The sequence below is a fragment of the Rhagoletis pomonella genome, unplaced genomic scaffold, assembly GCF_013731165.1.
Source record: "Rhagoletis pomonella isolate Grant_MI unplaced genomic scaffold, Rhpom_1.0 Rhpom_scaffold_00009, whole genome shotgun sequence".
NCBI classification, from domain to species: Eukaryota; Metazoa; Arthropoda; class Insecta; order Diptera; family Tephritidae; genus Rhagoletis; species Rhagoletis pomonella.
The window spans coordinates 28,735,430-28,760,980 of NW_023458563.1; the positions used below are offsets into that span (position 1 = coordinate 28,735,430).

At 36.0% G+C, this 25,551-nt stretch overlaps 1 protein-coding gene across 1 annotated transcript in view; it reads right to left on the reverse strand.

Moving 5' to 3' along the window:
• Positions 1-25,551, reverse strand: part of LOC118745694 (glutamate receptor ionotropic, kainate 2-like) — a gene marked incomplete at its 5' end in the record, with an annotated part of 79,221 nt that overhangs the window by 22,635 nt on the left and 31,035 nt on the right. Inside the window, 1 exon segment of the mRNA XM_036479287.1 lies at positions 13,522-13,710. Within this exon segment, the coding sequence (XP_036335180.1) occupies positions 13,522-13,710 (189 nt within the window).

The window sequence follows — 25,551 nt, forward strand, 5'->3', positions numbered from 1 at the left end:
TACATGCAAGGAGTTGCCACCTGGTAAAAACTTAAATATAGTTAAGTTAACTGAATTACTACAATATGGGTATCTCTTGAAATGGTTTTGAAAGGCTTCATTTCTAAACAACATGGGGCAGGGTTACCACCTGTTTAAAAATGAAATTCAACTTTAACTAAGGGAATAACAGACACATTATAATTTTTTTTATAATGTTGCTCAACAATTTGTTTTTATTGTTCAAATGCGTATGGACTTCCTTGAGAACAAAAAAATTATGGAAATAACCAATTTTACCTTGTAATGCAATGGACGATAAATGTGTAATTGAATTCTAAAACAAAATTTGTGTAAAAAACTATTTTGAATGATGATGAGTGCCAAGATTCTTCATCGGACCCTTCTTCCTCTTCTGAAGACTCTCCAGACTTCGTGTCATCCTTAGTTGGTTCAGCTGGAAGCAACATATCGATTTCTTCCTTTGAAAAGGGTTTGGTTGCTGTTTTTGGCTTTGGCCTGAAACTACTAATGAGTGGATCAGAGCTTCAACACGACCAGATCGCGGCTGTTGCATACCTTTGGGAATTGAAAATGTTCCTTGTAGCCATGTTACGTTACTTTAAAAAAAAAACTTCTTCTTTTCCACGGGCTTTTATCCACCTTTGAATAAACTGTGCTTTTAGTTGTGAAAATTTGTGCTTTATATCTCTTATTTGTTCATCGGAGAAGATGTCAGATGATAATATATCATTTTGAAGAAACTTTATTTTGTTCTCAAAATTCATAGAATTTCGTGGATGCATCTTATCAAATAAATACTTTCGAGTTACTACTCTATATCAGGAACCAGTTGATGACTCTAAAGCAAAGGAAATACTTAAAAATGACAAAATATGTATGGAAACGAATATTTTTTTTTATATCTGTCTTAATTATTGGTCATAAAAAGCTCATCTGTAGCTACAGGAAGCTAATTTTTGTCCAGTATACTATCAAAGCTCCATTCTATAGAACGCAACTAGTAATGTAACGTGGAAATGCGTGGAAGTATAACTAAAAGCTTACCGTTTACAAAGTAATGAAAAAATAATCACTAAAAAATATAATATTTCCGATTACTGATATTATTACTTAGATTAAATTTTGCTAAATCGAAACTATTTAAAATAAATGTAGATTTACCTGTGTCTTCAGACTTCATAACAATTTTTGATTGTATAATGACCACAATAATAATAATAACTTTTGAACGCAACTGTTTCACCATGAATGTCGTAAAATAAAACGTGCCTTATCACAAACTGACAAGTTGCGACTGAGATACTCCGTCAAAGCGGCGTCATAAGTTCGGGGTAGGGGTTGCCTATTGTTCCGCAACTATTCAACTGTGGCAGGTAGTATTTTTTTTGTTCCTACGATAAGTTTAAAAAATAGACTTATGACCGCCTAGATCGATCAAATACCCCTATGTGCAGTGGTTGAATTTTTGTACTGAAAGGGTTAACCCTAAAAATATAATCTACGTCTACGAGGCGTATACGGAATGGGTCGTTTTTAATTTTAGCACAAAATTTACTTTTTATTTTGTTTTTTTAAATCAAACTCACAACTTCAATATTCTTAAAAAAAAAAATAAGACAGGACTAAGTATATTTTAGCTCACAGGTTATCTTTTAAGTACATAAGCCTCTACGGCGTATGTTAAGGCTTTACGTTACTCCCAAATAGATAAGGCTTCTAGGGTTAAGAAATCTTTTGTTTGAAAGTGTGATATTAAATGCTTTTCACCATAAACGGCGCCAATTTTCAATGATTATTGCGTTTCAGATTAAGACTAAAACCAGATATTGTGAAAGGTTGGACTATACCTTAAAGATTACCCTTTTCTCATGGCCCACTGCACGAAGCTTAGAGTAGGGTAATGTCTTTTAAGAACTTAAAAATTATCCTGGGTTATCAGGTGTCTAGAAATACAAGATTAATTGTTGTCTTTCACGAAGTTCTTTGAATAAATTTTGAGCTAAGTACTCACCCGTATTTCGGGGGTTACTATTAGTTTTAAGAATACATCGACAATTTTTTTTAGACAATCACTGTGAAATAATTGCAGAAATGATTAACCGGTTTGCTGAGAAACCAAGACGTCCGCTTTTTAAATAATTTTTGTAAAACAAATCGGCAAGTACATATCGTCCCCCGTATGCCAGAAACATGAATGTGTAAAGAACACATCCTGGCGACGCCCATGTAGAAATCTATAAAGTGGTTACCGAGATACACCTTGTAGTCATAAAGTGGGCGGTGCCACGCCCAATTCCTAAAAGTCTACAGTAGTTTTATTTATTGTTAAGAGATTGTTGTAACTATTACCTTGGAGTAAATAAGCGTCCTCAGTTATTGAAATATCGGAGTTTGCGAATGTCTGTAATTTACCTTTATACGGGAAGGGCGTATAATTTTAGTACGATTTGAATAATTTTCAACAAATTTCTTCCTTGTACTAAGGTAATTAAGTGCACCGAGTTGTGTAGAAATTGATGAATCGGTTACCGAGAAACACATTTGTGATCGTAAGGGGGCGGCGCAACGCCCATTATCCAAAAATGTATAATAATATAATTTTGTGCTAAGTGGCTATTCTAGTTATCGATTTCGAGTCAATTAACTTCAATAGTTACTGATTTATCGCAGTTTTCGTGTTTCTGTTAATTACCGTTATATGGGAGGTGGGCGTGGTTATTGCCCGATTTCAAAGATTTTCAACAGATTTATTAGCTAGGTCCTAGGAAAGACTCGTACCGAGGTTGGGAAGGATTGGTGAAGCGGCTACTGAGGTACAGCATTTCATCATGAGTGGGCGAGGTCCCGTCCTTTTTCCAAAATTTTCCAAAATTTTCCTAATAATACTACCTTTTCCAAACTTCGACTTCAAATACTAATTTTCAACAATTTGGATCCAATAGTTACTGAAATATCGCAGTTTTTGCATTTTTCGCAAATACCGCTTTATGGGAAGTGGGCGTGGTTACAGGCCAATTTCGCCCATTTTCAATACCAACCTACATTGGGTAAAGGAAAACCTACACACCGAATTTCGTTGAGATATCTAAATTTTTTCTCGAGTTATCGTGTACGCGGCGCACGGACAGACGGAAAGACAGACATGGCTTACTTCACTTCTCTATACATTCTGATCATTTATGTATACATTTGAATATATCTATCTCGATTCGTTTTGGCTGTTACAAAAAACCGTGCACATAAAGTTAATATACCCTTGTGCCCAAGTTCGCTCGGGTATACAAAATTACTAATATAAACAGTTTCACTGAAAAAGAACAATAAACCCCTGCTGTTATGACAATCGCTTCTTCCCGAATGGCTTTTAATGCGGCACGCATTTTGGCAGGAAAAGATGGCGAAGTACTTGATCAGGATTTAGTTTAATTTTGCGGAGCCGGTTAAACTCCGGTACAGCACCTTTCAAGAAGGGGAATTTGTACAGTTAAATAATATAATTAACTGGATTGGAGTGCAATGGGGTATAGTCGTTGCTCTGGGTATGCAGTTACAGCTGCATGGCTATACTCAATCCCGACTCTTGCGTCATCGTTCGCGCACTCTGGGCAACGTGAGCAACCCATGTGCGAGATGCGGTAACCAATCCGAGTGGAGCCTTGGGTCACGGCAGAAAGAGAGGGAGCTTCGGTGGGGCCACTCCGACTTATTCGGTTTAAGGGCTCACTGAAGTCTGCAGCGTCTGTTCACCAGTAGGTGCGGCTGCAAGCGGGTGTCTGCTTGGAGCAAGCGGCTCGCTATATAAACGTGTATTTGGTTGCGAAACCACCCCCGGGTTGTGCGCTGGGTTTGGGACCCGCCACGTGAAAACCACTTCCAGTGAAGAAGCAAGGCAAAGCCTCAGATGAGACCCCCGCCCCCCCCCTTATGATGACGACCACGGCAAACGTTTAAAGCACTACGATTTGAGGGAATGCACCTGGAATGTCCGGACCCTTAATGGGGAAGGTGCCTCTGCCCGGCTGGTTGATGACGTCGTAAGGCCAAAAGCTGACATCACCGCCATCCAAGAAATGCGTTGGACGGCAATGTCTGGGACCTTGCGACGTCTACTACAGCTGCCATGTTAAGGAGCGCAAATTCGGAGTTGGATTTGTGGTGGGAGAGAGACTCCGTCGCCGAGTACTGTCGTTCACACCGGTGGACGAGCCTCTAGCCACAATCCGCATCAAAGCGAGATTCTTCAACATCTCGCTCATCTGCGCCCATGCCCCGACGGAAGAGAAGGATGAGGAATCCAAGGATCTCTTCTGTGAGGGCTTGGAGCGCACATACGAGCGCTGCCCCCGTCATGATATCAAAATCGTGCTTGGCGACTTCAATGCCAGGGTGGGCAAGGAAGGAATCTTTGGAACCACCGTCGGAAAATTCAGCCTCCACGATGAAACGTCCGACAACGGATTGAGGCTGATCGACTTCGCCGGGGTCCGAAACATGGTAGTATGCAGTAATAGGTTCAAGCATACAAAGATCCATCAAGCTACGTGGCTGTTTTCGGATCGAAAATCGAGAAACCAAATCGATCATGTTGTGATAGACGGAAGGCACGCTCCGAGGCCCAAACGTCGACTCGGATCATTTAGGGTACTCACAGTTCTATATTATCTACTATGTTAATCTTTTTTGGTATCTTTAAAACATTTTACCATGTGGTAACTTTCTTTGTTGTTGGTTCCTATACTAATTAGAGATAACACTTTTGGGTAAAATTGCTCGACTTTGTCTCATGTTTTTTTTTTTTGTGTTAAACTGACATCTCTGATCAGCTAATTAATCGCGCTAAAAAGAGGAAAGTGCAGCAGAAAAACATAAGGTGGGCGCAATTCGAGCGATTTTTAAATATATATCTGACTATATTCGTTTTATTGACAATTTGAAACACATGTGTGAAGGGTTGCTCACAGTTCGAGTGTGTTATCTTGTTAAAGTTGCCACCTTTTAACTTTAAAAGTAAACTGTGAATACGCTAATTATCTTGTTGCAGCCAAGATACGCACCCGCCTCTGTGCAGCAAAATATGTGCGCCCAAATATGCAAGGAAAGCTTAACGTCGGAAAGCTGAAATCACAACAGATAGCCAGCGCTCAGAGAGCACTCTTCAACTCATTAAGTACCTCTTTCCCGCTCATTAAGTACCGCTGACGATGAAGTAGTCGGATTTCAGCGAGCCCGAAAGAACATCTGGTATGATGAGGATTGTCAGGAAGCTGCAGAGAAAAAAGATGCCGCCTACAGGGCATCTGCGGTCGGGCGCAACGCGCGCTATGTGGGACCGCTATAGGGATCTGAAGAGAGAAGCGAGACGTATTTGCCGCAATAAGAAGAGAGAGGCCGAAATACGTGAGTGCGAAGAGCTTGAAATGCTGGCCGACAGGAACAATGCCCGACAATTTTACCACAGAGTTAGGCGACTTACGGAAGGTTTCAAGACCAGGGCGTACTCCTGTAAGAACAATAATGGCGACCTAGTAACTGATGTCCAGAGCGTACATAAATTATGGAAGGAACACTTTTCTGCCCTACTAAATGGCAGCACCACGGAAAGTTGTGGAGAAGACGAACCCGAGCCCGCAGTCGATGATGACGCAGTCGACGTTCCTCCGCCTGACTATGACGAGGTACGTATAGCAATAACGCGGCTGAAAAACAACAAAGCTGCTGGAGCTGACAGCCTGCCAGCTGAGATATTCAAGTACGGCGGCGAGGAGTTGATAAGGTGCATGCATCAACTTTTGTGCAGAATATGGTCAGATGAAAGCATGCCCGACGACTGGAATTTAAGTGTGCTGTGCCCAATCGACAAGAAAGGTGTCCCCGCCATTCGCGCCAACTACCGCGGGATCAGCCTTCTAAGCATAGGATACAAGGTCTTATCGAGCGTATTGTGTGCAATACTGAAGCCCACCGTCAATGAACTGTTTGCGCCTTATCAGTGTGGCTTTAGACCTGGCAAATCCACCATAGCCCAGGTATTCACAATACGCCAAATCTTGGAAACAACCCGCGAGAAAAGGATCGACACTCACCACCTATTTGTCGACTTTAAAGCCGCCTTTGACAGCACTAAAAGGAGTGTCATATACGCCGCTATGTCTGAATTTGGTATCCCCTCAAAACTCATACGGGGGACTCCTTTTCATGTGACTTCTTTAATCTGATGAACCGCTCAGGAACAATTTACTACAAGAGCGTGCAATTGCTGGCTTATGCCGATGACATCGACACCAGGGGCGAACGCAGGTAGGGGTTTTGGGGGTTCAAACCCCTCCCGAAATGCCTGCTGAAAATTTTAAGAAATTTCTCTCCTTGATTTACTTAATTACGTAAACAAAAGCAATACTGTTTTTATTTCCGTAAAAGTTTGTACGAATTTTCAACTATTCGCAAAAATCTGCAAATAAAGAACAAACCGAGGTGAATGAGCACAACCTTGGAAGCATAACCGGACTAAATATTGATGTTGATAGATAACTCATACGCCATGACATTTTAACGATATACGTTTTCGACCCCGCGCCCGCACTCCCAGACACCATGTCTGTATGTATGTTGACTTATACTTGCAACAATGCAATTTCAACATAGGCTGGAATAACTTTAAGACCATAAGAATTGGCAGGCAAACTTGAATTCACCTATATATATAAATGCGAGTGTCTGTTTGCTTATTACCTTATAACTCCTGAATCGCGGCACGGAATCGCACGAAACTTTGCACACTTATTTGCTTTTTCCGCGGGAAGGTTATAGGCATAGAGAAAAATGGGCAGTGCTGGAAAATAGGGCGTGGCACCTCCTATACTTACTAAAATTTTCATATTGTATATCTCTTGAAATATTCGTGGTAGAGCATTGGAACTTGCTGTCGAGATAAATAAAGTTAATTCCATACTCATGGGAAAAAATTGGCGGTATTGGAAAAGGTGGCGTGGCACCTCCCATGGGCGTGAATTATTTAATCAGCTCTAACTTCGGAACCGTAAGTCACATGAACTTGAAATTTGGTATGCAAACATATCTATAGTAGATGCTTATCTTAAGGTATATATAAATGAGTTTGTAAAAGGAGGCGTGGCAGATAACATAGGCGTGGAATTTTTAGTCAGTCATAACTTCGGAACATAAGTCACATGAACTTGAAATGTGGTATGCAGGTATCTACGTTAGGTGCTTATAGTAAGGTATATATATAAATAAGACTGTGGAAGGGGGCGGAAAATCCCAAAGGCGTAGAATATTTTACCAGTTATAACTTCGGAACCATAAGTCACATAAACATAACATTTGGTATGCAGACATATCTATGGTAGGTGCTTATTGTAAGGTATATATAAATGAGTTTGTAAAAGGGGCGTAGCACTTATCATAGGCTTGGAATTTTTTGCCATAGCTTTGTAACCACAAGTCACATGACCCCTATAATTCCTTCTGGCGTGGGGTGAAACCCGCGGGTAAAAGCTAGTTTTCTATATACTTTAGTTAAAATTCTGTTCAAATTTCAAGTCATATGAAGTACGTTGTTCAGCAGCCAGCCCTCCTGATATCAATTTATATGCATACTAGCTTTTACCCGAGGGTTTTACCGCACGTCTTTATAAAAGTATGAAAAAATTTTTATGTAACGATGTTATATTTCATTTCTTCTCGAATTTTAATATAGCCGTGATAGCATAATAACGTAGAATAGTTGTTTAGCTGGGGTGCTATGAAATCAAAAGCAATAATATGTTTATAATAAAATTGTTTTAATAAATTATATAGATAATAGTTGAAATACCAAAGTTGTATTGTAATAACTAAATTTTAACTATCTAATTTCTTACTCTAATATTATTCCGCAGCACGTTTTTAGTACTTCAATGCATCTATTAACATAGATGCATTTTCCAATGCAATTATCATACGTTTTATTTTCGATAAAGAGTTGGTTTTATTTTAAGGCATCCTTTTTTATTGTCATTGCAAAAGCTAAGTGAACTGGAAACTGAAATTTTTTAAATTCTAAACGCATACCAGAAGGAATTAAAGGGGTCATGTGATTTGTGATTCCGAAGTTATGGCTGATAAGAACTTCCAGCCCATGTTATGTGCTACGCCCCCTTTTACAAACTCGTTTATATATACCTTACTATAAGCACCTACCATAGATATATTTGCATACCAAATTTCAAGTTCATGTGCCACGCTCTCGTTTATATATACGTTACAATAAGCGCCTCCCGTAGACATGTCTTCGTACCAAATTGCAAATTCTTTCGACTTATGGTTCCGAAGTTTTAGCTGATTAAACATAGTTTCAAATAAGACCATACCTATAACCTTCCCGGGGTAAAAGCAAATAAGTCTGCCAAGTTTTGTGCGATTCCGTGTCGTGGCTCAAAAGTTATAAGGTAATAAACAAATAGACATTCACATTTATATATATAGATAACAAGCTAAGCTCACAAAAAATTTCAATCGATCTGAAGAATGATGGGTTTTTTGGGCATGAGCTCTCCGTCTAGATGCTCTGCTAACACCACTTTATATACATACATACTTTACATAATCCTTAAAAGTACTACATATATACTATATGCACATTTTGGTTTGCGTTTTAAGGTTTTCGAAGCTTTCGAAAGGGGAGAAGTAATTGAAATTAATTTACATATCTATCTGGGAGAAAAAGTGTATTTTCGATGTCGCTGAATCACCAGAGCAAAAAGTGCTACGTACCGAATGCATTCTGTAAAAATAACGACCTATTTTAAACTGATAAACTTCTGCCCCTCCGGCTGCCGAATTTTCACAAACAGCCGAAAATTCATCTCACGAGTGTCAAGTACGGAAAAAATGAATACGCTCCGGCGCTGGGAAACTTGGTGCAGCTGATTCCAGAGTAAGAATTCATTTCCACCACGCCTTAACTGCAGTTAATGCCTATGGGAAAAGGAAATTAAAACAGCTCTTGGTGAAAGTGGGCTATAAGTTACCCGAGTCCCACAGTTCTCAGGACGTAATGATGAGGTAGAGAAAATCTTATTGGAATTTTACTAGCATGTATGAATACTAACGTTCAGGCGTAGTCTGATTAAGGCCCAAAATTGGTCGCTTCCCTAAGTTTAAAAAATCAACAGCCTCATTGATTTCAATATGCCGGTAATTTCACAACCCTCTGCGTCACGAAAATCAAGTTTTAAGTCCCCTGCGACGGAATTTATATATCCACGTCCTTGCAGGTTCCGCTTAATGATGCGTCAAATTTTGGTCACCGTAAACTAAGCGATAACGAGAATTATGAGCTCCTTGAATCTCCGTGGGCACCGGATGCTGCTTTTACATTTCCGCCTTCGAATAAACATAATTTGACATTTCAATTATCATGAGTTAAACTGTGTCAAACATATTTTTCTACATTTAAATTCAAATGCCATGCTAATATTTAAATTAATATTAGCGGTATTCATCTAAACCGATAGCTTTATCAAGCAGATATTCTTATAAATTTAAGAGCTCTGTTACATGAATGCCCCATACTCTCTTTTTGTACACACTTGCGACCGAGTTACATTGTCTTCAGGTTATCAAGATTATTCAGTGAGTTTCCATACAAATTTTGACAGTTGATTTCCAAAGTTTACACAATTATAATTTTATACGGTTTATAAGGTTTGATGTATACCCTTATTATGTTTCTTTACAGGCATTTTTTCAATGTACCTACGGAGCATAGTCCAACACCATTCCTAGACGCTCCTGATGTTTGCAATCAATCACTGTACCTAAAGGTATACCGATTCTTGCAGATAGGGCCAACTCTTCCTGTGACACTTATTTCCAGTGAACGCTCCTTCTTAAGCTTGAATCATATTTACGAAGTAAAACTGGGGAACAAAGATTATATGGTTAAGCTTTACTTAGCATCCACAGAAATATAGAAGTTGGGAATAAAGAAATACTGATTACAATATTTTCTTTTAAGTCGAAGCAGTAGAGAAATGATATTTCACATTTTTCATGCATACATATGTAATAACTCCAATTTATTGAAAAAAATATAGACATTTTGTACTACCGAAACGCATATTTGGTGCAACTGATTAAATGAAAAAAAAAAATCATAATTTTAAAACCCCTCCCGAAAAAAATTTCTGCGTTCGCCCCTGATCGACATCATCGGTAACAAAAACCGCGAAGTCTGTTCTGAGTCAAACCACGCCAACTGTGTCAATAAATTTGTGGGAATCTGTAGATAATTATAGAACAAAAATACACTTTGGACGGTTTTTCGAAATTGCACTTCTTTTTTGTTTTTTTTTTGGTATTATAAGAATATTGCAATTTTTGAGAGAAAAATTCGTAACTCGCGACCCATTTGATGAAATTCGATGAAATTTTTTTTGAGAGTTGCTGAAGCTTTTCCCTTTACAATAGAAAGATTTGCAGAAAAAAATTCGCAAAACAATTAATTCTTTGATAACAATAATTTAAACAATTGCAATTATTTAGATCTTCTAGGCCTGCGATTGCAGTGAAATTTTGGCACAATATACTTCAAAATCTTGTTTTTAAGTTCCAAAAAGAAAAAAATGGTCTTTTCAATTTTGATAGTCGCTATCGATTTTTTTCTCACCTTTAAACCTTGAGTATTATTTTTATAAGCTGTAAATAAACATTGATGTTTTAAGTTATACGTTAAATAATGTACGTACTTGTATAATTATTCATTAACTAACATAAAAATGCTATCACTCACACAAGCTTATATGAAAATAGCTATTTACTCAAAGCTTAAAGGTGAGAAAAAAATCGATAGCGACTGTAAAAATTGCAAAGACCATTTTTTTTCTTTTTGGAACTTAACAAGAGTTTAGAGCAGTGTTGCCAGAACTTTTTGGACGAACCGGCTAAAAACGGCTAAAATGTTTCAACTAAATTTCACATGTTTTATTTAAATAAATCACGAGTAAAAACTCTATTTCTTGGAGAGAAGTTACAAATTCGAGCCGGAAAAAATTTTGCCAACAAGAATTTGCAATTAGGAAAAACAAGTTCGTTAAATTTCTTTTGTTTGAAATGCAACCCTGGACACTAACTGGCAGAAAAACTTGCAAATTTACGTTCGTACAGAAATTTGCAAGTTTCTCTACATGAGAGAGAATTTGGGAGCATTTTTTTTACTATCTGATATCTTGAGTGATAATTCTAGCTAGATTTTCGACGAACAAACCTATTGTCTTCCCTTGAAGGCCTTTTCAGACTGACCGATTTTCAATACACTCAAATTGAAACCAGTACACATAAAAGACGCTGTAAAAATTTTCCTTCAATTTTAAGGCAATAAAACAACGACTTTAAGTTAACATCAACCGAGGCCATATGTTGACAAGGGATGCAGAATCACAGTTACACAAAAGAACTGGTCAGATTTTTCAGAAATCCCTTCAATTCTGATGTAAAATATGATGCCTAAAGACTGCAGATCACTCATTTAGATGACCGGTCATATGACCGGCAGATATCTCGCAGGATTCCCAGAGAGTTTTGCTTTACATAGAAATTTGTGCTCTTTTATTTTCATTTTGACTCACTTCAGTGTTGGTTCCTTTAATTCAAGTTGGCATTCGGTTTTTGGAATTTAAATAAGTCCTCAGCAAAAGAGTTTGTTTAAAAAAATACATATGTGTACCTGGTGCATGAAAATATCAATTTTTCCCTTACCTTAAACCTTTGGGAGTGGGCAAAAATGATGTTTTGTAATTTAGGCAGAATTGAATATGCGCTATCTGGGAAGACAATATCTACATGTAATATTTATTCTGTTTGTTGGCACTATATCCAAACACAAAGGCATCTTAAGTGTCTTAATATTGAAACAATTTCTTATTTCCTAAGTTTGCGAATAAAACTTCACACTTAAAATTAAGACATTTATAACAAACATTTTATGAAGAAAATCCCTTCTTCGTTTAAAATAAAAATAAGCGAAATCGGCCCAATTTCATACAACCCTGCCTGACATGAAAATTTTCTCCACGATGAGGCTAGTAGCCATTTCTAACAGATTTTGGGTCGCTCAGTCAAAAATGGAAACATATATACATATTTGAAATTTAAGAAAACAAGGAAAATAGCAAAAACGGCTAATTTTTTCTGCAAAACGGCTAACAAATCGGCTGCCGGCTAAATCGAAATTTCTCCGGCTGTTTGCAATAGCAACCGGCTAAATCTAGCCGGAAAACGGCTAAAATGGCAACACTGGTTTAGAGTATCTTGTGCCAAAATTTCACTGCAATCGCAGGCCTAGAAGATCTAAATAATTGCAATTGTTTAAATTATTGTTATTAAAGAATTAATTGTTTCGCGAATTTTATTCTGCAAATCTCTCTATTGTAAAGGGAAAAGCTTCAGCAACTCTCAAAAAAAATTTCATCGAATTTCATCAAATGGGTCGCGAGTTACGAATTTTTCTCTAAAAAATTGCAATATTCTTATAATACCAAAAAAAAAACAAAAACGAAGTGCCATTTCGAAAAACCGTCCAAAGTGTATTTTTGTTCTATAATTATCTACAGATTCCCACAATTGTCTTCCCTTTCCATAAAATCAATGAAAATTCATTGACACAGTTGGCGTGGTTTGACTCTTCTGCCTTTTCCAAGTTGGATAGGGAAGCAAAGCGAATGGGTCTGGGGGTAAACGAGGACAAGACGAAGTATCTCCTGTCATCAAACAAACAGTCAGCACATTCGCGCCTTGGCACCCACGTCACTGTTGACAGTTACAATTTCGAGAAAGTAGAGAATTTCGTTTACTTGGGAACCAGCTTTAACACCGATAATAATGTCAGCATTGAAATCCAACGCAGAATCACTCTTGCCAACAAGTGCTACTTTGGACTGAGTAGGCAATTCAGGAGTAAAGTCCTCTCTCGACGTACGAAAACCACACTCTATAAGTCGCTCATCATGCCCGTGCTGGTATAAGGCGCAGAAGCATGGACAATGACAACATCCGATGAGTGTTTGAGAGAAAGATTTTGCGGAAGATTTGCGGGCCTTTACGCGTTGGCGACGGCGAATACCGCAGACGATGGAACGATGAGCTGTACGAGCTACGACATGGACATAGTGCAGCGAATTAAAATACAGCGGCTCCGCTGGCTTGGCCATGTCGTTCGAATGGACACCGACGCTCCAGCTCTGAAAGTATTCAACTCGGAACCCGCTGGTGGTAGCAGAGGAAGAGGGAGGCCCCCCCTGCGATGGAAAGATCAGGTGGAGAAGGGCTTGGCTTCACTTGGCGTTTCCAATTGGCGTCAGTTGGCACGGAAGAGAAACGACTAACGTGCTTTGCTGAACTCGGCCAAAATCGCTTAGGCGGTTACAGCGCCAAAAAATAAGAAGAAGAAGAACTAAAGACAACTTTGTTAACACATTTCTGAATATTCCACGTGTATCCGTGCCTGCTGTAATTACTAACCTATATTATCCAGACCGAGTGCATTCGCCTTTGTTTGTTTGCTGTTGCTTTTGCGTACACAGGTTTCGCCGGCATTTTTCCACCACTTGTCGTAGAGCATTTGTATATCACCCTTTTCCTGGAGTTCTAGTATGGACAAAGAAATTTTGTCACGCCATGGTGAGCCTTTTGGCGTTGCGATACCATAACCTATAAAACAAACAAAAAATCTTAGAAAATAATTAAACAAGTTTATTTCATTGTCATATATGTATATACTAAGGCATCCAATCCCGGACCATTATGTGAATCCCGGGATTTCGGGATTTTAAATTGGTAATCCCGGGATCCCGGGATATTTCTGGATATTACTACCATTAATTAGAATATGATAACAAAATAGTTTTGTAGTCCTTCTTTATTGCGAATACTATAAATAAAAATAAATTTGTGTTTTTAAGCAAAGAGATATAAAAAAAGAGATTTAAAAAGCTAATTACAAACAGAATAAACTAAAAACTATGGAATTGAAATTCATTCATATTGCAGTCGCTGTCATTTTACAAAAAGTAAGATATAGGAGATCATCTTTACACTTACATATAGTATTTATACATATACATATATGTGTAGTAAGATTAGTATACCACAACGTATGTATATATAATTATATATATATATCGAGGGCTTATATTAAACACCCTCTATAAGCAAAAACTCAATTTTTCAGGAGAGCAAAAAAACTGTTCTGACGGTGTTAATAATTTTAAGTACCCACGCATGCCTTAAAAAGTCACGCTATATACTAAAGCTAGGATTTTACCTATGATTCATTTCAATTAAGTTTAAAGATCAGATAGAGGTTATTGCAATTCGAATTGTAACTATTTATACAAAAAAAAAATGTGCTGATAGCGGGTTTTGTAGAACAATGAAAATGTCAGTTCCTTAGCTGTAAATGTTATGTTAAACTAAGTTTTTAACACATAAATCATTGGTCTGCAAACTCGTTCCCTTCTATTCCGACGTGCCCAGATAATCACATAATTTTAATGGTATTTTGTCTCGAAAGAGTATCACGTGATTTCGAAATGATACGAGAACCATTAGCACTGTTAAAGAGGGCTTCGATGGCTGATTTACTGACCGTGCAGCTTCTAGCAATTATAAATTCCAAGCAGTTCGCATGAAAAGCACCGACGACAATTGTAAAACCAAGCCCTTTTGTTACCGCAAAAGAACACCCGGTATCATATCTGGAACCGTCTGTGAAAATACGCTCCCAGGTCATTTATGAATATAGAACTGGCTAAATGCCCTTGCGGTAGAGTTTTTACTTTAGTAGGCATCGATGTAGATATGATGTCCAAATCTTTGATGTAGCTTAATATACGAAATAAAGCTGATTGCTTGCTTCATCGGTTTTTTTTGTTGAATTGAGGATTCGACGTGAGAGAATAAAGTCTCACTTCTGCAGTGAACAATCTTTGGGATGAGCATCTTTGTGTTGTACTTTACCCCTTGGTTATCGTTCTTCTTACTGCTGCATGGTAAGGTGTTTCTAGCAATTTAGATACTTTTTGCGCGGTGTACGTAAATTACGAGTCCAAAGTCAATTTTTCCTAATATAAAAGCCCTAATTACATTTACCAATTTAGTTATATGAACTAAAAAATACTTGGATAGTAAAAACTTTATAATATTTAGTCAAGCAAGTAAGCTTAATCTTACATTATGACAGTGCGTCAGTATAATACACGGAGAGGGTTGGATGTATACATTTGTGTTTTGTGCATATGTGAAAAAACTGAAATCTTAGCTCCTGAAGATTTGGACCAATTGTGGCAAGTCCTTAGTCTTACAAAAAATATAATGGTGCTAACTTTCTCAAAGGCTATCTATACATATAATAAAATTGTAACAGGTCGATGTCTGTACATTATAGATATTAAAGAAAAATTAATGTGGGGGGTCTTTATTAGAGCACCATAAGCCAAATCAACCATTTTTAGAATTTTTGTCTGTCTGTCTGTCTGTATGATTGTTCGCGCATCACTCGAAAACGAATGCATGGATTTGAATGCAGTTTTCACCGATGTATTGGTCTAACTTAAAATATAGGAAGAAAAAAATTAGAGAGTTGCCACCTGTTTGAAAATTGAATTGAATTGAAAGAGGCTGAAGAAGGCTTACAACCAAAAATATTTTTTTAGAGTTGCCACCTGTTTGAAAATTTACATTTAATTTAATTTATAAGATAAATTGAATATTGCAATGGGTATCAAACTGAAGGGGTTTAGGAAATTTTATTGCCGAAAATATTTTTGGGGAGGGCTGCCACCTGTTTGAAAAATTTTATTGTATTAAATCGATAAAATAAATGAAATCTATATCTACATCTATACATATAATAAAATTGTAACAGGTCGATGTCTGTACCTTATAGATATTAAAGAAAAATTAATATGGTGGGTTTTTATTAAAGCTACAGAAGTCAAATAAACAATTTTTAGAATTTCAGTGATTGTCTGTCTGTATATTTGTACGCGCATCAGTCGAAAACATGGAATTGAATGCAGTTTTCACCGATGTATCGCTAGAGATCTAACTTCCAGTATAGAAGAAAAAATTATAGAGTTGCCACCTGTGTTTAAAATTTCAATTTAGGTCAATTGATACGGTAAAGTGAATACTGCAATATGGCTGTCAAAAGAAAGAAATTTACAAAGGCTTACAGCTGAAAATATTTTTGTGGAAGGCTGCCACCTATTTGAAAACTTTAATTTAATTTAATTGATAGCATAAATTAAATACTGCAATATTGGAATAAAACTAAAGACGATAGGAAATTTTAATGCTGAAAATATCTTTAGAGGATTTGCCAACTGATTGAAAAATTGTATTCATTAAAATTTGTAAAATAAATGAAATATTGCAATACGAATATTAAACTAAAGAGGATGAGGAGGCTTACTTTTGAAAATATTCTTAAAGCGGGCTGCCACTTATTTGAAAACTTTAATTCAGTTAAATTTATAATATAAACTAAGTGTTGCCATATGGGTATCAAACGAGAGTACTTGAGAATAATAAAATTACAACAGGCCGATATCTGTGCATAATAAATGTTAAAGAAAAATTAATAGGGGGCATATTAGATCAACAGAAACCAAATCTAAATTTTCGGTATGTTTGTCTGTATGTTTGCAAGCGCATCACGCAAAAGCTAATGTATGGAATTAAATGCAGTTTTCACCGATGAACATATTGTTAGAGCTCTAATTGAAAATATAGAATCCTTTTTTTTTTTGTTTTAGTTTATCGTCGATCATTATTCCTAGGTATTTGAACGTATTAACTTTTTCCAGTGCGTCGTTGTTATATTTAGAGTTAGCAACGGACCGTTCTCAAAATTTCGCCTTGATATAACCACAAACTTAATTTTTTTTATTTCTGTGTGGAAGGTTTTTCGCTAAAAAAAATAAAACTTTTCGTTGTTGCTGCAAAAAATTAAGAAATCTGAGACGTCACGTTCTACAATTTCATACAGTTCTCTTTACAATGTATTTCAATAAACTACTAAACGGCTGCACCGACTTGGATCATATTTGGCAACACCTTGAAAATAAATATTCTGACCAAAAATTTACTCGGGATATTCCTAAAATTCTTATACAGACTAAAACGTAAAAAACCAATACAGTTCACTTTGCTTAGCTGCACATCCTTCTTTGCACGAAAAACTTGTGCACGTAACCGAAAAAGGCACTTAAGCGAATTTTCTTTACTACTTCAATGAGGAAGGTATCCGAATCCCTATGAAACCAAATATTGGCGGAGCACTTACCATGTAGAAATTACTGCAAGCGAAATTTTTACCGAATGTTATCAAATTATCTATATAACTACATAAATTGATAGCCATTTTCGTTGTTCTGCGAGATGAGCAAAATAAATAAAAGGTTGTAAAATTAGGTAATTGTAGGGCCAGTGCAGGTAAACGTAATACTTTCATTGATAATTGATACTAGTCGCACAATTTTTAAGGCAGGTATCACCAATGTGCAGGTATGTTGAATGCATCTATCGGAGCAGTTTCCTTGTAAATGTTAAAAATAATGCTTTTGATGCGCATTTTGGGGTAGGTATCTTAAATGTGCACTTATAGGCAGCAAAGCAAAATATACTGTATATCTCTAAAACCAATTACGCTGGGGAACTGAAACTTAGCACTGATGCATATATTGCAAATGCATTGGGAAAGGGGGCGTGGCTCCTTCCTTCCTGGAACTGCTTACGCTAACGTCCTGAAATTCTACACAGCTACATATGTTATCAATACCGTAGGTGTGGCGAAAAGTGGTAATTATTGGAAAGGCTGGATCGATATACATTTACGTAAACGCGCAAATATCATTCGATTGGGAACCATTTTCTCCTAGAATTCTAAATCTCACTGAACTATGGTATTTATGTGAAAATTCTGAAGAATTTTTTTAAATGTTTCACAAAGAATGGAGCTTTGCTTTTACGAGTTTCGCTATAAACTGTCCTATCTACATACCTATTTGCAAAAAATGATAGCCGTTTTCGTTGTTCGGAATAAACTCAAAAACCACTGAATAGAGTTTCGTCAGATTGTCGGAGGTTATCTTACATACATATATGGTCCAATTACATGCTACTAGGAAACTCGCTAGGTGGTGCTGGAGTAGAGTTATTTATAAAAATCGTTTTTATTAACCGATTTCGTTCAAATTTTAAATGTGAGCTATATACCTGGGTTTTGCAGAAAATGAACCCAATGGATGGCGCTGCAGCCGAAATGTATAGAAACCCCGTGTGGTTGGTCTGCTTTAGCCCTATGTTTAAGTTATACGAATTTAGTTTTCAGATGTCTAAATGAAGGATGGGGTTAAATTTTTCTGACGCCCTCATGCACGATCATGCGGTCTTGCATCTACCCAGAAATCAGTTCATAAATTTTACCACGAATTGTAAAAGTGGTGAATTAACAAGGCAAGATCACCGTAGGTATGTATATCAATTGCTTCATTTAAAAGATACTCAAGAGATCGCTCGACTCATTTAGCAATGTTCCAGAAAACTTTTCATCCTGTGGGACACCGAGGATTCTTGGCCCTCCTATAACAGAAAACGCACTTCTGTGCTCTTGAGTTTCCCTATAAGAACTGTTATTGGCATACGCATCGCACCAATGTTGTAGTTGCAAGATCATACAAAAAGATTACGCATGTTTGGCAGAGATCTCACAGGTGGAAATAAGATCATCGGTAAAGCTCATGACACCGAAAGGGATTGGTATTCCATATGGTATCACAGCGTTACTATTATTGGCCTATGTTTGAGGAGGATACTGCGCCTTAGTGGTTTCAACTTAAATAAAAAATTTTGACTTTACAGACTAATTTTGTTTTTCAACGCTCTTTTGCATTGGCCAACGAAAAAGCTCTTATTAGGCGCCGCGAAGTAAGCGGGCATTGGCTAGTATTGAATCAGTGGCGTAGCCACGATTTGGCGAAGGGGGGGATTAAAAAAAAAATGCATCGATATCTTAACGTTGTGATACACAATGGCTAGAGGCGTCGCACTATAGGCAAAACACGAGTTTTTTTTAAATCGTAGATCTTCGTTTAGATAAAGAGACATTTTTTTATCGTGAAGATAAATGATCATATAATATAGGAAAACTATAGAGATGTTACAACAACAATAACTTAGCCCTCAAAATACCGTTCAAAATGTCATTTATTTTTAATTTTGGATTTTGGCTCCCATTCCACTAGAAAACACTATATTTAATACACCATTAGCACTGTTTCTGAAAGATTTCTCTTTATTTTATCTTAAAACTCCATTTTTGGGACATTGGATGCTGTACCCGATTGGCCAGATTGGAAAAAGAAAAGCTACCTTTAAACTCTAATAACTCGTAAACTATCAGCTTTCACAAAAAAATGTTTATAACAAAAATGGTTATACTGGTCGATATCTTTACGAAAGTGCAGCATTTAACCCTTTAATGCAGAGTTTGTCATATATGAAACGCTTTTTAACCTTTTCAAGGCAGAGGCAACATGGTTCTCAATATGTTTTCAACGTACTTTTTATTTGTTTTTATTTTTTATTTATTTTTATTTTTATTTTTATTTTTATTTTTAATATTTTTATTTTTTTTATTTTAGTTTAATTATTTATTTTTTTTTTATTATTATTTTACTATCGAAAAATTTTCTGCGATTAATATCTACGTCAACATGAGAAAAAGCACGTTCAAAAGCATATTGAGAACCTTTTTCCTCTGCCTTGAAAGGGTTAGAAAGCGTTTCATATATGACAGACTCTGCATTAAAGGGTTAAATGCTGCATTCCATTATCTCTTTTCTAAGCGAAGATATACGATTTTGAAAAAAACTCGTGTTTTGCCCATAATTCAAGAATACAAGGTTGTGTAATTTGTGACAGCTAAAATTTGACACTCCTTTATCTAGATTTGTATTTTGGAAGTAGGAGAAAGGGGAAGAATGTGAGCGCATTTTGCGAAAACGTTAGTATAATGGTACTACAAAAAGTACGCAAAGTATACAATTAGGAGTAAAATGTGTATTATTAATTCTATGCGAATTTGCAATATATTTTGTGTTTTAATGGAAATACTGAACAATACGTGCATTTTTGATTTAAGTTATTCGTCATTTCCGGGAACTAATCTTGAAAACCGACCGTTCAGCTATACAAAAGCGAAAAATGCAGATCAGTAGAACTTTTTATGCTCATTTCAACCATGCCAAAATGATTTGGTGCAAGTAAAAAATTAAGAGGTTCTAGAAGGTTAAAGTTCAGTTTTTAGATATTTTAAATATTAATATCTTATGAACTTTATAACCGATTAAAAAGCTAATGACGTCACCATAAAGGTGATTAATTTGTTCTTCAGCTTATGTACATAATTTATAGCTTTTTGTATTTTTAAACCAAAACCACTAAAAAACGAACAAATATTATTTTTTCATGAAATAACCTTTTTTGAAAAAACTGCATAATTAACGGTAAAGAATTTTATATTATTTAGAAAGCACAAGTTATTATCTTTAATTCGATATGACATATTTTATCATGATCTACTTTTGGGTTTCAACAATTTAGTGATAATAAAAAATACAAATAAACCTCTTATATCTTCTTTTTTTACCTGCGCCAAATAAATTTGGTATCGTTTAAATCAGCGTAAAAAGTTCTATCAATCGGCATTGTTGGTTATTTTATAGCTAAACGGTTCTAGAAAATTACGCAAACGAAGGTGACGCCAACAAATATTTAGTATGAAGAATTTTTGGTTTTACTACTAATATCACTAGAAACTATAGAGTAAGCAACATTCTGCACAAGTAAAGGAGCCGATTTTATGTGTGGGAGCGAGAAGACTGTTTTATTACAAAACCTTTCTATTATTGAATCATGTGTTTTGCCTATGTTTCGCCTGTGGGCATTCTTTCATATATGTATGTATGTGCCATTTCTACCGTTATGTGTTTTTGGTCTACTCGGTTATTCCATTTGGAATTCATGCTTTATTTAAATTTAAAAAATTTAATTACTACACCATTTTAATTAATTAGTGTGTAGTCCAGTTTTGTTTTGTAGAAGTTTCGTTAGTATACACTTCAGTTTTTACACATTGAATATATCTGCATATTTATATATTTACGCGTATCTATTTACATTTATTTATGTACAAGTCTACAAAATCTTATTACTTATAAAGCGATTTTTAATCTTCGTTGCTTAACACACATTTTTTCAATTACTTCTTGTGTTGTAATCGGCACATCATTATGTACCGCTAACATCGTTAAACCATTAAGCAAGATAGCATATTCAACAATTGAGTAGTCCACTTGCAAAGTGCGCTATGTAATTTTTTTTTAGATTTTTAGTTTTTAGTGGGTTTCATGTCCACTAACAGCAGAGTGAAAAATTTTTCTATATTCTGAAAAAAAATAGCATGAAATGTTAACTACTCTTGCAAAAGTCGCTATAATACTTATTTATACACTTTCAAATGTCTCCTCTTCGTATGAACTTAGAAAACTGCAAGAAAACGTGGTAGTTTCGGTGCCTAGTGGAAGAGGTCGCAAAAAAGAAGCAAACCAATCTTCCTAGAGGAGAGAACGCGAAAAGTTAAAAAAAAGCTAGCTATGTAAAAGTTACTGTTTCAAAACTCGCAATATTAAATTTTTAAATATAAAATTTGCAAATCTACCATACTTCAATTTTATTTTTTTAATGGTATTAGGCTCTTATTTATCCAAATTTTCAGGTAATAAAAAAGATACAGTTCTGATGTTACTTGTTGTCGTAGACGTTGTTTTTTTTTTATTTATGGTTTACTTTTATAAAATCACATAACGCTGTTTGCAAGTGGACTACTCATATATTCATTAAAAGATAATTTGTCATCCGTCTGAATTAAAAAAAATTTTAAATCAGAAGGATAAAATAGTATGGTGTTATTAATTCAAAAGGAAATAATTGTAGTTCAATGACGAAGGGCAATGATCATGGCAAGAGATGATTTGAATTTTTACCTAAAATGAAGGAATGCAACCGTATTTCAAAAGTTTTATTTTGAATTTTTTCAATCATCGTGGCAAGAGATGGTTTGCGTTTGTACCTAAAATGAGAGAATGCAACCGGCATTCTTCGGAAAACAAATAAATGTGAGTACAAAAGTAAATATATATATATATATTTTTTTTTTCATATAAAATTCTTTATTTACTTAAATTCTTGTGGATAATCCATTGCTTTTAATAGCGATTTTCATACGTCTAGGCATGCTCTAAACTGGGTTTTCTATGACTTCGCTTGGAATATTTCCCCATTATAATTTTACTCGCCTCCAGAGCTCTTCCATGGTACTCGGAGCTCGCTTGCGCTATGCTAATCCTCTCTTGACCACAGGGCTAAATTTTTCGATGGCGTCTGAGATTTGTGTTGGCCACTGCATTACGTGAAAATTTTGCTCAAGCAGCCGGCGGTGTCGAATATATTCAGAATCTTTTGGATCTTCGTCCTGCTGGCAAACAACTTCTTCCTCAGGGTTTGCGCTTTTGCCTACAAAGTTTCACTTAAATTGCTTTCGTGAAATTGGCTGTAAAAGTTATTTTCTTAGCGTTAAAGCTAGGGCTGCCAGACGTCCCGGTTTTCCCGGACATGTCACGGTTTTAGACTATTTGTCCCGGTGTCCCGGTCCAACCTTAAAATGTCCCGGGTTTCGTTTTAGCGTTCCGGTTTTTGATTTGATTGCAAATTTGAATAAAAGTTCAAAAATCACTACACTAAGTGAAACGCGTTGTAATATTCAAAAAAAAAGTTTATGAATTCACTGAGGGAAATAACGCATAGTAAACATGAATATTTTCTATTTGATTATCGTTTAAAAATGTTCGTATTTAAAAATAATACTTTCATAACACGCACGCGTGGTGTTGATTCAAACTCAACATTTAAATGCACATTTACATGTCTGGTGTAGCTGAGTGCGCGACGATGCTTGCCACAATTTGCTAATTTCCAGAGGGTGAGGGCTCAATTCCCATTACGACCAGCATGGAATTTAAATATTTTTTAACTTAATTATGAAAAAGCAATCGGTATTACGAGTTGGGTTGGTGCTCTTTCATATGCGTGTTTTTTTAATTTAGCACGCTTTTTTAATTCTTAACTTCTTTTTCTCAGTGCACCGGTTTAATTTGCGAAATAGTCACATTTCGAGATAGTTGAACTTTGCACAAGCAATAGTTGATGATTAGTATATCGATGGCTGAGTGGAAGATCGACCTATCTCGCCCTACTTCAGAATTTGATTGAAAAACGCCCTAGCACAGTATTTGGTTGAAGAATGCCCTATCTCAGATGCCGATTCAAAAACGCCCTATCTCAGCTTATTTTCAATGTATTTTCCTTTGAGATAGGGCGTTTATGAACCGAATTCTGAGATAGGGCATTATTCAACCAAATTCTGAGGTAGGGGGTTTTTCAATAATACTATTCTGAATTAGGGCTTTTCGAACTGGCTGCCGAAATATGTAGGTCGATCTTCCAATCAGCCATCGATATGTACCTAAATACGTGCAAAATGACGTGCACAGAGTTTTACAATTATATTAAGGAAAAGACAGAAGTTCTGAAACAAGTTCACAGCAACGAAAAATATGACTGATATTTTAATGTTATCTTGTACTTGTATTTTTTTCTTTCATGAAACCTAGAGTACTTATAAGTACAGTGCCGTACAAAATTATTGGCTCGGAGGCTCTTTAATCAGATCACAATTTATAATCAGATCTTTTAGAAAAATTTAAAAAATGTAGCTTTTGAGCCAATTAATAAAGTGTAAGTCTGAAGTTGCCAGCAAATTTCGTTGATTTTTAGCATTTATTTATTTTTTTTTTTCTCACAGTGTCTTCCATATAAAAAGAATTATCAAACATAGTTTGTATGGAAGAAACTCTCAATAAAAACAATACCAAAAATCAACTAAAATTTAATGGGCTGCAAAACTTCATTTTAAACATTTTTAAAAAAAGTCTGATTAGAATGTTGCAAATTTGTATGCAAATTTATTGAATTTTCCGGAGTTTAGCACAAAGTTTAACAATTTTATTTTTATGTTTTTTCATATATTTAGTATAAACTGTATTTTTATAAAGAATAAAAAAGGTTCATGCATTGTAAAAAATGCTCTGTGCTTTAGTTGTGATAAGTTGTCTTGTTTTGTTGGCGTACGTTGTAATGATCTCATGATCTCATGTTTTTATGTTTTTGTTTTTGTCTGTCAAAATAAAATTTCCCCTACATCCGTTCGCACGTCGAAATAAAAGAGAAGGGAGCGAGAGGCCTTCCCTAAAGTGTCCCGGTTTGGCAACAGAGATATCTGGCAGCCCTAGTTAAAGCGCATTACCAGCGTTAACTTGGAGAGTTTACAAAAACCATTGTTGAATATTTTCCCAACATTGACTCTGAGGATGTCTACAGCTGGATAACAAACCCGTTTTCATGTGACCCTAAAGGTGAACCTACTAAGCAGAGTCCGGACTTTGCTCCGATCGGAGTAGATTTACTACGATTTCTTTTTTATATTTAAAATCTACTTCTTACTCCGCTTGACCTAAACTATGCTGCAATTTTTTTACTTTTTTCCATTCACATTAGGAATATAGAACAAAACTAGCTTATACCCGCGGATTTCACCCCGCGCTTTTATACAAATAGGAAAAATAATTTAATGATGTTAGATTTTATTTCTGTGCCCATTTCGTTATAGCTCGTTATTTTTTAAGCGAGTTAAGGTATATAGGCCGTTTAAAGCTATGAAATAATAAAATCTCGTCTGCGCGCTAGACATACGAAATATATCAATCCCTCTAAGTTTACCTTAAAATGTTTCCAGGTATACGACGCGTGAACGTGTAACCTTCTTGGAGGTGCCACGGCGAGTTCTAATATTTCCAACTAAAATTTTTATAACCTGGCCTTCATAAAATACCACTTCTCATTACTGTAGCAAATGCCTCAGGAGACCTTTAGATTATAAGGCCGAACCCGGCCCTCCCTTTTCCATTTAATGAAATTTATTCCGTCTTCCACAAACACTTCCAGGGATATGTGGCAAGAAAAAGTAAATTTGTACTGGAAGTGCCACACCCCTTTTTCTTATAAAACTAATCTTCTTCCATGAATTTAGAATTGATTTTACATACCCCAGTACCAAGTCCCAGTACTCTACCATGAACACCTCTAGAGATAAGCAGTAAGAGTAAGTAAGATTTGTACGGCAGGAGCCATGTCCCCTTTTCGAATACCGCAAACTCTTCTCTTTGAGAATGGAATTAATTTTGTATACACATCTCGGTGCCAAGTTCCAGTCCTTTGCAATAAACACCTCCAGAGATATGCAGCATAGAAAAATCAATTTGCATGGTAGTTGCCACACCACCTTTTCCAATAACTATCATTTTTCTCCAT